Genomic DNA, 16,144 nt, shown 5'->3' with positions numbered 1-16,144 from the left:
GAGTAGATTTCATTTCACCAGTGGCTGCTATTTTCCTTACCTATATATTAGGGCCAAGAACTGACCAGACCATTTTAGGGGATTGCTGTGAAGATCAAACATAGTGATGTGTGTAGGCTTGTTCCAAACAAGCCCTTGGAAGCTGTAAGTTGCTCTGTAAATACGGCATGTGGTTATGATTGGGCTATCTCAGAAATGTCAAAAGAGAATTTGTCACCATTTGGATTTTAAAATTTTAGTGGTGTATTAGTTAATGAGATAATTTAAGGCATAATTATTATCACACTGGTCATCTTATAGTAAAGACAAGTATTGTAACCTTTGAATTATCTCCAACATGATAACACAGGAGTGGAAACATTCACAGAATACCCAAGCTAAAAGTTAGGGGTTAGATGGAAGCCTTCAAAGGCCTAAAGCACTAATGCTATTTCTCTGAGAATCTGGAACACTGAAACCAGCAATCCTGTTTTTAATTTATTTGAGGGCACATGGAATGCAAATATCTTAGGCTCCAAAAAGATTCCTAAAACATTCCATTCATTTTACACTAATTGATTTTATAGCTTTTATAATATATACCAAGCTAATATTTAAATTTAATTTAATGACATTTAAATTTAAATTTAATTAAATAAGCGTAAATTTAAATTTAATGACATTTTCTCATTTAATTCTTGTTTTTCCACTCAATTTTTTATTTAGAACAAGTTTCAGATATACAAAAAACTAAACAAATAGTAAAATGAACCTCACATGCCTTCCACCCAGATTCCACAATTTAAATTTACGCTAACTTAAGAAACCTTATTGATGTTTGCGAATGACATAGACACTTGTCATGTGGAAACCTCATTCCTTTTATCATAATTCTTTTTAAAGAGGGCCAAAGCAAGAAGAGGTAAATTGTTTTCTTCTTTATTTTTTTAGTGAAAATTATAGAGACAAAGAAAAATTAAAATTTCTAGTAAACTTTAAAGTATAATGCCTGAGATTTGGTTTAATAGGTGAGACAGCAAGCCTGCCTAAGTGTTGGTGGGACCTCTCATATCATAGGAGGGTCTTAATTACATAATACAAATAACAATAACTACCATTTGGGTACTTACTATGTGCAAGACACTACTTGAATTCATAATCATACTTGATCTTCTCAACGATATTGTGAGATAGGAACAATCATAATTTTATTCAGCATCATACAGTTGGGATAATTGAGGCACGAGTTAAAATTGAAGTCATCTGAAGTGACCTTGCTCCTCCCATTGCAGATTTGCATTCAGGTGGTTAAGATTCAAGAGGGAGTGCCCTTAACCTCTAAGCTGTGAGTGCAGAAGCAGAACTTCACCCCCTCTTAGCTCTTGGCCCTGATAGACTCTGAGACATCAATTTTAGAGGGCATCAACTCTTTATGCTCTTTTTTTTTTTTTTTTTTAAACAAATGTGCTGCTCACACCACACATCAGCAAGTGTAACACGATGATGAGCATCTTAAACAGGAGGTCAGAACATCTGCTAGTACTCACTGCATCCAACTGGAGCCACATCTCAGGCATTATACTTTAAAGTTTACTAGAAATTTTAATTTTTCTTTGTCTCTATAATTTTCACTAAAAAAATAAAGAAGAAAACAATTTACCTCTTCTTGCTTTGGCCCTCTTTAAAAAGAATTATGATAAAAGGAATGAGGTTTCCACATGACAAGTGTCTATGTCATTCCCAAACATCAATAAGGTTTCTTAAGTTAGCGTAAATTTAAATTTAATGACATTTTCTCATTTAATTCTTGTTTTTCCACTCAATTTTTTATTTAGAACAAGTTTCAGATATACAAAAAACTAAACAAATAGTAAAATGAACCTCACATGCCTTCCACCCAGATTCAGCAATGCCAAATTTGCTTTTCCCCCAAATTTTCTCTTTCCTCCCTCTTCCTCTCTCTGTATGCATATGTACTTCCCCTCTTCCTTCCCATTTTCTTCCCTCCCCTTTTAAAACTAAGTTGCATGCCTCATGACACTTCTAAACACTCTGTAAGCCTATTCTGACAATTAGGACATTATTTTTGTAATACCAACATCTTTATCACAGTTAAGAACATTTATAAGAATTTGTTCTTTTTATCACCTAATACTCAGTTTATATTAAAATTTTCAGGATAGACCAACTGTCCCCAAACCCCCTCTGAACTAGGATCCAGCTAAAATTCATGGTTTGGATTCATTTCTTTTAATTTAGAAAACTCTTTCCACATTTTTTTCTAAACACCTCATTCAATTCTGACACTGATGCCTTGAAGAAGGCCCCATGAGTCCCATTTTGTAGAATTAGAAATTGAGGTCAGAGTGGTTAAGACATTCACCCAAGGTCACAAATCTGGTAAGCGACAGAACCAGTACGAGGTTTTGATCTTCTGGGTTTTAATTCCTTCTTTTTGGTGACATCATGATAGATTGCAAGGCCAAGGAAGTGGTGAGCACTGACAGTGTCATCGAAAACTGACTTTGAAAATATGGGTAATGGAAATAGGTGAAGATACTAATACACACATTTCAACACAAGTTGCTCCTTTTGCAAAGGTTTATTTCTAATTAATATCATAAATGACATCAAAATCCAGCCATCAGTGCCCAGCTATTCTTTCTTGCATTAAGTATAAATAGGATTAGTGTGTCATTTCATTGCTGAGTAACCACAATGAAAGTGACTAAATTCAGAATTAATTTTCTCATAGATATTACTATGTCTGAGTTTTTCTCTGTCCACCTTTAAAACTATAGCTCCTTGCACAAAGCCATAGGCCTTTAAAATAGAAATCCAGTTAATAGTCAACAATTTGATTTGGTGTCCTAACAGGCCAGTTTTGCAAATGGTTTATAAACCTCGTAAGACCAATCAAAATTCATCTTGTAGGCGCTCAGTAAACATATGTTTAGTGAATAAATGAACTTGTGGGTTAGCATTCTCATTAGTCCTATGTCATTTTCTAGAGTTATCCTTGATTCTTTCTAGACCTTCTACCATCTACTTTGACTTCACTGCTCTGCCAAGTTTGTGTAGTAATTTTCCTATAACATACAATAATTATCCTGCAGCATATAATAGCCTATAATATATAATAAATATATAGGAAATAGAGTAAATATGTACTACGTATAGTATTATAATTTTTTTCACATAAAAAGAACAGAGAGGGAGGAGAAAAGAGAGGAAGATTTAAAAATTCACATTTAGGACCACTTTCATATATCTTAAGCTTTGGATATGACTGCTATTTTTATGTCTATTGAAATCCAAGTCAGAGTTTCCAAAACAATTTGTGAAAAAATTCCTCATTTATTGTGCCTTGTAGTTTCATTTATAAGTAATGAAAATAGGACCTTTTATTTGCTGTTTCTTTCTCTGGTTTTTGCAAGGGAATGATTGCATTTCTTTACATTATTGGATAAAAGCTAAATACATTACACTTTCAACAAACTATTTTATAATTTAAGATTGAAAGGTCATACATTGTTTTTGAGCAGGCAGAACATTGCTGTAGAGTTGAAGTGTAGGTCAAGTTTCATTTTTAAATGCCTTTGGTCAGATATTTTCCTGATAATTGGAGAAATGGTCTCTGAGGGCCAATTTTACCTTGTGGCTGGGAACCCTAGCTGGATTCAGAGTCCAGTGATACTGTACAGAATAAACACTGCAAAAGGTCCCCTTCTCTTTTGCACAGCGGGTAGTTTCACCATTTGCCCTCCACACATTTATTTAAAAATAATAGAGATGCCAAAAGAGTGAACATTCTGGTTAGGAATTGCATTATGTTCTTCTGTATTATTTCAATACATGAAAAAGCAGGGTTGTGTTTTGGACTGAATTAGTAATTTGGATATATGTAGACCCACACTAAACAGCAGCATTTCTTAAGCACATACTACTAACCATGCTTGTTAGTGTTTTCTCTTGATGAAGTGAGAAACTTTGCTGCTTTTAAGAATTTTTGAGTTATAAAGGAGCCATACCTCTGGTTTCTGTACATACAATGTTTGGTAGCTGATTTATTTTTGATACTTCTTTTAGGATTACGTTTGATACAGGTGATTTGTTCAACAGCATTACAAACTGCAGGCATCCTCTCTTTGGACATGAATGAAATGGTGTCCAACTGAAATCACTGTCTGTAACTCAGTTTCTTTTTCTCATCAGTTCTCAAGTGTTTTTTTTTTTTTTTCATTTATCCCAAATTTCATAAAGAGATGTAAAACTACACCTTAAAAAATGAATTTCTTTGTAGCTACTGGCCTTTATTTAAATATTGTGGCATAAACTCTATATCTGACCTTTTAAAATGTATGATTACCTAGAATGTTAAAATTTTGCTATTTAAAAATTATTTTATCTTTAAATTTAAAAAATGAAATACTTTTCCTGTGAATTCATGGTTTCACTTAGTTCATAATTGGTGAAAAGGTGAGATCATATTTCTGACTGTGCTTGTTCTTGAGGTAAAACTCAACAAATATTTGTGGGGTTCTTATTGTGGACACCCTAGTAGATTCAGAGTCTAGTGACAGTGGGCTACAAGGAATATGGTGGGCTCACAAAGAAGTTTAATCCACAATCTCTGTGCTGCTAATTATTAATACCCCATAAAAGCTGTTCAGAAATGTGTAGCATCAACCCAGAGCTCCCATACGATTTTAGTGATATAAATCCGTTCAGGTTTTTTCTGCTCTCACGTGCAAAAGCAATTATTTTCTCTAGAATTAGATTAAGTAGAAATAGAGAAAGTAATTGTTTTGAATTCTTTTTCTAATTAGTGCACTAAAATTAAATCATTGCTGTAGTTAATTGATAAATCTGGGTGTATAAGAGCACCTTGTACTATTCTTGCAACTTTCCTGAAGTTTGAAATTGTATCAAAATGTAAAGAAATTTCCACTGATACTCCTAGGAATTATGAAAGTTGGATTAAAATGATATTCAAAGTAGATAATTCTCATAATGAGAGAAAATTCGAAGAAATCTGAAAACTCATGTTGAATTTAAGTTACTCCTTTGCTCAGAGTATGGCAGTATTATTAGATATGGTGACACATCAGTTGAGCAACACGTGTTTTGAGAGTATGTATTTTCTGTGGTATTAGAGCACTGAAGAATTTAAGATAACTTCTCAATCGTATTCTGAACCAATAGTCTTTATCTTTTGAAAAAAGAACAAGAAATGTGATTTTCAGAATTCTTTTCAGAGATAAAATATGTCAAAAGTCCATCTTTAATCATTAGAACAGATAGGTAATACCTTCTACCCTTTTCATTTGTAAAGACTCAGAAAAAGCTTGATATATTCATATCTTAGAGAGATGGCTGTAAACAGTTCTTTCAAAATGATTTTTTCATCAGATATATTATCTGTTGTTGTCTGTAGAAAATTTTATCCATTGGCAAGCCTGTTTACTTTCAATTTTATAAATGTGCTATTTAAAGGCAGCCTTACCTTTATTGCTCCACCTCACAGTTTCAGTTTGAAAATTTCCTGTGGGTTTGATTCACCTTTAATGTCTCTAACTGTGTGTTGGAGGTGGTGTCACCTTCTTTAACATCATTTAGAGGCAGTTCCAGCTCTGATTAGCTGTGTGTGTCATCCCGACATCTAGCGCAGTGCATGTGCGTGGTGATTAATCCTCATTATTTGCTGATGAATTATTGTGAAAGCATATTAATGAACTATAAAGTACTTCAGGAGTAGAACGTATTTTAAATATAGTTGTTCATTACAAAGAGGCATAGCTCATGTCTTGGAGGATTTTAAAATCTTGTTGATATTTGTAATTGTAGACTATATTGATTGCCTGGGCTTTAGAAGATGTTTGTAATTTATTTCAAACAAAAAAATACTTTCTCCTTCCTCCCAAAACTGACCTTCAAAAACAAGTCCTAGTCGGAATGAGTGGATGAAACAAGACTTCCTTACCAATGCCATAGCATAGCTATTTTCTTTAGCTGCTCAACAGTGAATGTTCATGGGCTAAAAATGAGCATTTCTGAGGCAAATGTGTTTTTTTTTTTTTTGTTTTGTTCTGCTTTGTTTTGGAGGCAGAATCTTGCTCTGTCGCCCAGGCTGGAGTGCAGTGGTAGGATCTCGGCTCACTGCAAGCTCCCTCCCGGGTTCACAACATTCTCCCACCTCAGCCTCCCAAGTAGCTGGGACTACAGGCACCCGCCACCACGCCCAGCTAATGTTTTTGTATTTTTCGTAGAGACGGGGTTTCACTGTGTTAGCCAGGCTGGTCTCGATCTCCTGACCTTGTGATCTGCCCGCCTCGGCCTCCCAAAGTGCTGGGATTACAGGTGTGAGCAAATGTTTTTTAAAATTAGTATTATCAAAGAGTTAATCTTATAATTTGCCAGTGTTATTGATAGAGGAGTCTTTCTGGCTGGGTTAGTATGGGGGGTTTCATTTTAAGCGAGGCATAAATAGTTTCTTGCAGCTTGTGCCTTGGTTTAGATCACTTTCAGAAACCATAAAAAAGAAAAAAACCACATTTCTTTTGAAATGAAAAAAGAAATTCCTCACGTGTTAACAGTTTAAAGTGTTCTATAGATATACTCCGACTGGGGAGAAAGTTGCTTTTTGGCAAGAGTATTTCTTTTTTTCTTTTTTTTTTTTTTTCTTTTGAGAGAGAGTCTTGCTCTTGCTCTTGTTGCCCAGACTGGAGTTCAGTGGCGTGATCTCGGCTCGCTGCAGCCTCTGCCTCCTAGGTTCAGGTGATTCTCCTGCCTCAGCCTCCTGAGTAGGTGGGATTACAGGCACATGCCACCATGCCTGGCTAATTTTTTATTTTTAGTAGAGGCGGGGTTTCACCATGTTGGTCAGGCTGGTCTTGAACTCCTGACTTTGTGGTCTGCCTGCCTGGGCCTCCCAAAGTGTTGGGATTACAGGCGTGAGCCATGGTGCCCGGCCTGGCAAGAGGTATTTCAAACTATCTGTTTTGATTGTGTACTCCTTACTTTGAAAGAAGAAGACATGCCTGTAACTTTTTTTCCCCATGTTAAGAATCTTTAGCATGCATTTCTCTCTAAAGGTGACCATGGGTTCTAATTTTGATACTGAGAAGCTATGATTCCTTAAAGGTTTTCTTGGTTCTAATTCAGTTACTGACCAGCTGAATCTTGGCCCTTGTGCTTTTTGAGTCTGTGTGTGATTATCTGTCGGATAAGATCATGGGCTAGATGGTCTCTCAGCTTCCATTCAGCTCTAGCAATTCCAGGATTTTCCATGTTGAGTATCTTTTAATCAGTGTTTCCTGTATTTTTTTGTCGCAACTTAATGTATTCTCCTTCAGAGGCATGGTGCATATAATTTCATGAATCTTTCTACACTAATAGTAGTACTATGGGAATTCTGAACACCACAGCATGGACATTTAATATTTCAGACTGTGATTATTATTAGAATGTATTTTTCCATAAAAACGTAGAATTTATAAATAACATTTCATGGAAGGATAACAAAAGATGGACTAATTTGATTCTGATTTAGTCAAATGGAAAGGGAAATAGGAGAAAATTTCTATTCAGAAGGCTTTATGTCATGTATATCAATATCATATTGAACATGAGGCTATTATTGGCCATTTTACCTTTTATCTATTATGGTATGTGTATGTACTCACAGTACTAAAAAAGATGTCACCAAGTCAAATGAGACTGCATTCTTACTTTCATTCCCTATCGGTGCTGGAATTCTGCATAATTATCCCATTTAGGTGGCTCTCCCATTCCTCAGTTCAGCCCTAGCCTTTGACATATTATATAATATATTAAATACTACACACCCCAGTTCACATCTACTTTTGCCTCAAAGGCTCCCATCCCTAATTGTATCTATCTGTCGACCTCCAGCCTGTCTTCAATACTCCTCTCTGAGGCCTTCCCCTCCCATCCCACCTGGGTGGGATTTGTCCCTCTCGTGAACATGTGTAGCACTTTCCACCCTTCTCACGACACTGAGAAACATTAAGATATTCTTGGTGTGCTATGGAAAATGAACAAACTATTTCTGATTTTACTTCCTTGACCTCAGAAATGATACTGTTTTGTACCCATTCTTTCTCCAGATAACGAAGCTGAAAATAGATAGCAATCCTTTTGCCAAAGGATTCCGGGATTCCTCCAGGCTCACTGACATTGAGAGGTAATGAGAATTTTCTGTTTACTTTCTTGTTCAGATAAGATCAAGAGAAGAGGGAGTTTGTAACAACACACTCCTTTCGACACCAGAGAATCATAACCTTACTATGTGTAGTCTTCTATTCTCTGTGCCCCATTCCTGGTACATATGCAACTGCTTAAGTCTGACAGCTACCGTGACTGGATCTATTATATGCTTAATTTCTGTGTAAAATAGTTTCTTTGGTCAGGACATTTATTCTACTATAAAAAATAGGGCTTTGTTGTTATTAAAGACTTAGTCCTCTTGATATTCTGAAGCTTCATGTCTCAATGAGTGGCAGTCTGTAGAGAAACAGAACCATGATAGCCTTTTACCTTCCCAAGTGGATATATTTGCTAACACAAAGAGTGTAAGGGTAGTTTGGAATTTTAAAACAATGAGATGTAATTTAGTTCAAGGTCACATAATTTTACCAATATAGTAGACTGCATATATTTAATAGGAGAGACATCAGGCAGGCCTCAGGACCTCTAAGAAGACAAGGAAAATCATGTGCCTGTAACTTACCCTACTTTTTACTCAATTAAAATGGTTCACGCAGTTTGAGACCGTTGAGGTGATGAGTAATGACTATATGGAGATACATATTTTGCCCAGTATGAACATCAAAAATTGTTTTTCAAAGAGAAGATTTTTAAACCTGACTGATTATTTGTACTTCTTAAACACACTAATTCTTTTATGTGGCCCAATGTCTTGGTTGACCAGGGAAGTTCCCTAAACACCAGAACCACTGATTTACTTTATCTCTACATCTTTGTGTAATTTCCCTACTAACTGCTGCACATTTCTGCTGCACTCTTTGTTACCCACATAGCCACATCTCCTGACCTCAGCACTTCTGTCTAACCTATCTTGGCAACTCAAATTAAGGGATAATTACATATTTTAACAACCCCTGTCTCAGCCTTCCTAAGCCTTCCCAAGTGGCAGAATGTGAGGTGGAGGTTTGATTTAGGGGAACAGACTTAGAGGCTCAGTCGGGAAATAGAGGAGCTAGCAGGAGAGGCTGAATGTTGGGCAGGCACTATGGGATTTGAGCAGAAAAGAAAGATTAAATAGTTGGAGAGCTTGACAAGTTGGTTGGAAGTGTCGAGATCAGGAAAAGAAACTTGAGCTTGTGATTGAAAATCCGTTGCAAAGTGCAGAGAGAAGGCAAGTGGTAACTCTCAAATTAGGTGGGATACAAGTCACTGAGAATGTGGTACCAGTAGTGAGGGGGCAACAAAGGAGTCCACTTGCAAAAGGCAACTTCATTTAGGCATGACTTTATTTCCTGTTTCTGAGGGCCAGAAGCCCTGCTGCAGTGGGTTTATGCATTTGGGATTGTTATAAGTGAACTTTTTCTCAGTTTTATTCAGGTATTAAGTAAGAATGGAGACAGTGATGCAGTGGGGTGATAGTGATCTGTTTTTATAGTGTGTGTCATATTTTCTGTCTCAGACCATGGGGGTACGCACGATATATTGGGAGAAAAAAAAGTTAGGGCTTAGAGTCTCACCTCTGCCTTCTCCTGGGTGAGTGATCCTGAAGAAGTCACCAGACTTCTGAGTCTGTTCCCTCATCTAGAAAATGGAAAAAATAACCCTGCTCACCTCAGAGGTTTATTCTGAGAATCAAATAAGCTGGCATTTATGACAGCATTTTATAAATCTAGAAATGTAAAATAATTACAAGTTCTTCATCTTGTTATATGAGCATTTCATCTAATAACTTTTATCCCACGTAACTCTATGTTTCATAGTCTTAATAAACTACTCCTAGAGTAAAAATAGCCTTGTAGTTGCACATGGGTTTACAAGATAGGAGGTACTCAGTCTGACTGCTCTTTAGAACGGCAGATTTGATAATGCATGCGGCCACATTTTCCACTTATTGAATAAGCATCCTGATGTGGGAGCACTCACATGTACACGAAGCTAAGTAGCTTTCAATGGTCTGAGGGCAAAGACAGCACTCTTTACATGACTAGCTGAAAGTTTGCAAGATGACCTAAGTAGTGTGAAATTGGCCGAGGTTTTGGATTTCATTTCCAGATATTTAAGTCTGAATTTTTCATAAACAGCCTTTGGGGATGGGACAAATCAGATCAATTGATCTTTAGAGACCTAAAGAAATTAAATTAGTCTGGAGTCAGTTACTGCACTAAACCATCTAGTAATTGAATTGCTCCTTGTAACTGATTGAAAACAGCCCTATCCTTAACAATATAGGGAGCTTTTCTTTATAAGAGATCTGAGAGAAAAACACATCTTTTTATGACATGATGACAGATATTGCACTTTTCTAACCTAATTGAATATGATGTTATAAATATGTGACCTTAATGATTTCAAGCTTCCTGTTTCAGATTTACAACTTAATGTGTGGGACACCCAAACAAAAATGCCTTTAGGATTGGATCTGTTGGCTTATACCTCAAAATTCACAGTTTTAATCCTTCTACAGCTACACAAGCTTTTGGGATACTCTTAAAGGTGTTTCAGTTTTCTTGCTCTAATTTTATTAGGTTCCACTGAGGTACTTGAATGTCTCACTTTGTGTGTAGACTTACTCTTCAGGGACACCGTCTTCCTCATTTCTAAAAGAAAACCCACCTCACTGGCAAAAATAAAAAGTATTTTCATTACTGCTTTGTAATATACCTACCATGGTCAACCAGGAAGCAAACCAAAAACCCAAAGGGATATCTTTATATAATCTAATGTCTGGTTTCTCAGATTGGGGAAACAATTATTGGCTGGTTTCATATAATAACAAGCTTTAGACAGTCATTCTTTGGCATTTTGTGTTTCTTTTTTGGGGGGAGGTGCGGTTAACTTCGTCCAGTACACTTCTGAGAAAGGAAAAATAACTGGGAGGAGTTATCTATGTTGTATTCAAAATTAAGTTTCTTTCATTAATTTTTTTTCTTTTTACTAAAAGAGTTTGTGTGCATTGCCAAAAAATCAGAAAATACGGACAAGTAAGAAAAAGAGCATAAAAAAGCAGTGAAACCCCATTTCCTTAGAAATGACCGCTGGCAAAACCCATTATATATATATATATATATTTTTTTTTTTTTTTTGAGATGGGAGTCTTGCTCTGTGGCCCAGGCTAGAGTGCAGTGGCTGGATCTCAGCTCACTGCAAGCTCCGCCTCCCGGGTTTACGCCATTCTCCTGCCTCAGCCTCCCGAGTAGCTGGGACTACAGGCGCCCGCCACCTCGCCCAGCTAGTTTTTTTTTGTATTTTTAGTAGAGACGGGGTTTCACCATGTTAGCCAGGATGGTCTTGATCTCCTGACCTCGTGATCCGCCCATCTCAGCCTCCCAAAGTGCTGGGATTACAGGCTTGAGCCACCGCGCCCGGCCATCCATTATATATTCTTTCAGATACTTTCTTATGCACATGTGAACATTTACTTCCTTTAAAGTTTATCTTGCCAACTATATTATTTTTAATTTTCCCCCTTAATATAAATAGATATATGTCTGCAGTACACTTTTTATTGGCTTTCTAATTTTCCATTATATGCTGTAATTTATTTGACTAATCCTATGCATTAGTTATTTAGGTTTCTGATTTTTTGCTGTTACAAATAGTGCCAGGAGGAAAACACGTATCTTTATACATCTTCTTAATTATTACCATAAGATAAATATCCACAAATTAAAATGCTGAGTCAAAGGATTTTTTTTTTTATCATAGTATTATTTTTAATTGTTTAAAAATTTGGAAAAAGAACCCAAATATTCAATAATAGGAGAATGGTTTAATAAACTTCATAGCCATGCAATAGAGGTTTTAGAAATTGTGGTAAAATATATATAACATAAAATTGGCCATTTTAACCATTTTAAAGTGTACAATTCAGTGACATTAAGTACATTCATGATGTCGCGTAACCATCACTGCTATCCGTTTCCAGAATGTTCTCATCATCCCAAATAGAAACTCTGTACCCATTAAAATAACTTCCAATTTACTGTCCCTTTGAGGCCCTGATAATCTGTATCCTACTTTCTGCATCTATGAATTTATCTAGTCTGGGTACCTCATATAAGTGGAAAGATGTATAGTCATGAGTCACTTAACAGGAGGGCTGCTTTCTGAGAAATGCATTGTTTAGAGATTTTGTCATTGTGAAAACGTCATAGAGTGTATTTACACAAACCCAGATGGTCAGCCTACTACACACGTAGGCTATTTGGTATGGCCTATTGATCCTAGACTACAAACCGTACTGTGTTGCATGTTACTGTACTGAATACTGCAGGCAGCTGTAATGCAAGGGTAGGTATTTATGAACCTAAACATTAAAAAGGCATAGTAAAAATACAGTGTAAAACATAAAAGTGGTATACCTGTATAGGACACTCACCATGAATGGAGCTTAAGGTCTGGCATTTGCTCTGGGTGAGTGGTCAGTGAATATGAAGGCCCAGGACATTGCTGTACACTACTGTAGACTTTATAAACACTGTACACTTAGGCTATACCAAATTTATAAAAAGAATATTTTTCTTTAAGAATAAATTAACCATAGTGCTTATTGCAACTGTTTTACTTTCTAAACTTTTTAACTTTTTTTTAACTTTTTGACTCTCCTTTAAGAGGTTAGCTTAAAACATACACATTGTACAACTGTACAAAAACATTTTTCAGTTTTCTTTATATCCTTATTCTGTAAGTTTTTTTTTTTTTTACTTTTTAAACATTTTTATTAAAACCTAAGACATAATCAGACACATCAGGCCTACCGTCGGTCAGGATTATCAATATCACTGTCTTACACCTCCGGATCTTCTGTCACTGAACATCTTCAGGGGCAATAACACACATCTCCTGTAATGATAATGCCTTCTTCTGGAATACCTGCCAGAGGATCTGCCTGAGACTGTTTCACAGTTAACTTTTTTTTTTTTTTTTGATAAGTAGAAGGAGTACACCATGAAATAATGATAAAAATTATAGCATAGTACATATACAAACCAGTAACATCATTGTTATCACTATCAAGTATGATGTACTTTATACAAACATGTGAGTAACGTGTTATGCTGCTGCGTTATGATGGCTGTGATGTCACTAGGTGATAGACATTTTTCAGCTCCATTCTGATGTTAGGGGACTGCTGTCATATATGTGGAATGTTGTGAGCTGAAGCATTGTTATGTGACACATGACTGTATGTGTTTTTAAGGCATTTTATGCATACTGCCAAGTTTCCTTCAGGAAAGGTTGTTCACAGCAGTTACCCATTCCTTTACGCCTTTGTCAGACGTGATCATCGTCTTTTCATCTTTGCCAGTTTCATAGGTGAACATTTGTATTTTCTCCTGGGAATTGGCCTGTTTATGTCCTTAGGTCTTTTTTTTTTTTTTTTTTTGGATTGTTCACCTTGTTCTCTAAATGAGCTATAAAAGCTACTTATGTATCAAGGGTATTAGTATTTTATTGTTCATGTATGTTGGAATCATTTTACCAGGTTGAAAATTAGCTTTTTATTTATGCTTTTGGTACCTAGATGGTTTTATCACCAATCTGTTGCTCTCGTTCTTTGATTTCTATCCTAGAAAACTTTTCTCACTCCAAAATAATAAAAACATTTACTATAGATTTTTTAATCACCTTACCGCTTTTTAGTTTTTCATTTAAACTTTTGACTTGTGTAGTATTTATTTTGTTGAACATTATAAAATAGACATATAACTTTATGTTTTTTACAAGTGGCCTGAATACTATTAATATGTATTTACTAATGTATTCATTTCCCACTTATTTTTCATTCTCCCTTTGTCATATGCTGTACCAAATTCTTATGCATATTAGTTCTTACAGTCTCTTTGTTGAGCTGCCAGTATCATATTGTTGTAATTTTTATAAATTGTAAATAGTTGATATTTAAATATCTGATATGGCAAATTCCAATCTTTGTTTACTTGTCATTTTAAAAGTTTCTTGATAGTCTTTGATCTTTGTGCTTCCAGTCTTTGAAATCTTTTTGTCAGGTTTTCTACATAAATGTTATGGGAATTTAGCTTAGACTTGTGTTAAATTTATATAATAACCTGGGAGGGAAAATTGGTATCTTAACAGTGATATCAGTATTCAAAGACACACATTCCTATTCTCATCTATGAATATGTAATATGTTTGTCCTCTTTCTGGAATCTCCTGTGCTATGTAGCAGTTTGCCATTTTCGAGTTCGTAAGTTCTGCACAGATGTTCTTAGGCACACATCTAGGCCTATGATACCTGCTCTGATACAATAGCTGCTGGCCACAGGTGGCTAGTGAGGATGTGAAATACACTGCTAAGTGTGGCAAACACACAAACAGGTTAGCTAACTACCAAAAGTCACTAAAATTTGAAGACTCAATATGAAAAAAATCATTTAAAAATATCAATTAGATATATTGTAATAATTTGGGTTATCGTGTTACATAAAATATATTTTTAATACTTTTTTTTAATGTGGCAGCGGGGCTTATCTAAACTTACATATGTGATTCACATTACATTTTTATTGGAAACCACTAGAGAGATTTTTTGGAGGTGTTTACTTTTGTAAATAGAATTTTAAATTAGAAATCTGCCTAATTTAGTCTGCAAAAAGCTGTTGATTCCTATGTGTCTTTGGCATTCTGTCATTTTACTGAACTTAAAAAATCAGTTTTAATACATTTTCATTTTAGTCACTTGGTTTTCTAGTTAAATTGCTATATCATTTGCAAAAATTATGATTTCCTCTTTTCCTTTCTAATAGTTATACTGTAAAAAATATCTTTTTCTTGTTTTATTACACTGATTAAAATTTCTGGGACACCATTGAAAGATAATAATAGTTGGCATTTTTGTTTTGTTCTTGATTCATTATGTATGGTTTTTGGTGGCTGTTGGTTTCAGAAGAATATTCTTTATTATACCAAAGCAATAACTTTCATACCTAAGTTAATAACTTTTATCTTAACATTAATTGAATTTATACTAAATGATCTTTTAACATCTATTGAGATTATTTCCTTTTTTAAAAATTTTGAATGACGTTATAATATATTCATATTGTCTATGTTGAACCATCCTTATATTCCTGCCTGGATTTTTATCTGTTTTCTTAAGTTACTGGATTTAAACTACTTATATTTCATTTAAGACCTTTTGTATCAGTCTCGAAACAATTATTTGATTTTGTACCTTCTCTTGTCAGTTTTTGGTATTGGTTTCTGCTAATTTGTTCAAATTAATTGAAATATTTTCCTTCCTTTTATTGTCAGAATCAGTTTGAATAGCAAAAAAATGATCATTTACCTGAAGATTTTATAAATCTTGTCCATAAATTCACCTGGGTGCAGTATTCTTTTGGGGAATACTATTTTAACAACTTTCTTAGTCTGTTCCATTGTTTATTGGTCAAATATGTGTTAATATCTGTCCCACATAATTGTTTTTGTCTCAAGTTCTACTTTAATCTTATATGGCTACCCTTTTTAAATTTTTGCTTTCTTTTGTTTACCCTTTAATTTTTAAAAATCTGTAGGACTACAGCAATATTCTCTCTCTCATCAATATCCTGTCATTTTCATTAAGAAGAAAACAACCCTTTCTTGACCCCATTTGTCTTTTGAATTACTGACTTTCCCAGTTCTCCACTCCTTAAAGTTCCTCAGAAAAAGTTTTGTATGTTCTCTTTTCCCATTTTTTTCCTCCCTTTCTGTCTTCTACTCTGCCTCTGAGACATTCATCCCCACTACCCTCTAGTCCACCTTTGTCAAAGTCACCAGTGACCTCCTCATTGCTAAACCCAGTGGTCAGTTCTCAGACCTCATCTTCCTTGGCCTGTCAGCAGCCCTTGGCACAGTTGTTCATTCTCCCCTCTTTCCTTTCTGGCCTTCCTAGACCACTCAGTCTTCTGTTTTTATTTCCACTTCATTTACC

General features: G+C 35.2%; 1 protein-coding gene across 1 annotated transcript in view; it reads left to right on the top strand.

Annotated features, from left to right (window-relative positions):
• TBX20 (T-box transcription factor 20) overlaps window positions 1-16,144 on the top strand; it is a 54,670-nt gene that overhangs the window by 15,071 nt on the left and 23,455 nt on the right. Inside the window, exon 6 of the mRNA XM_010361125.2 lies at window positions 8,109-8,185. Coding sequence (XP_010359427.1) covers window positions 8,109-8,185 — 77 coding nt within the window. The remainder of the gene's footprint in view (window positions 1-8,108; window positions 8,186-16,144) is intronic.

The sequence above is a fragment of the Rhinopithecus roxellana genome, chromosome 6, assembly GCF_007565055.1.
Source record: "Rhinopithecus roxellana isolate Shanxi Qingling chromosome 6, ASM756505v1, whole genome shotgun sequence".
Lineage (NCBI taxonomy): Eukaryota > Metazoa > Chordata > Mammalia > Primates > Cercopithecidae > Rhinopithecus > Rhinopithecus roxellana.
This window is presented reverse-complemented; position numbering and strand designations above follow the sequence as displayed.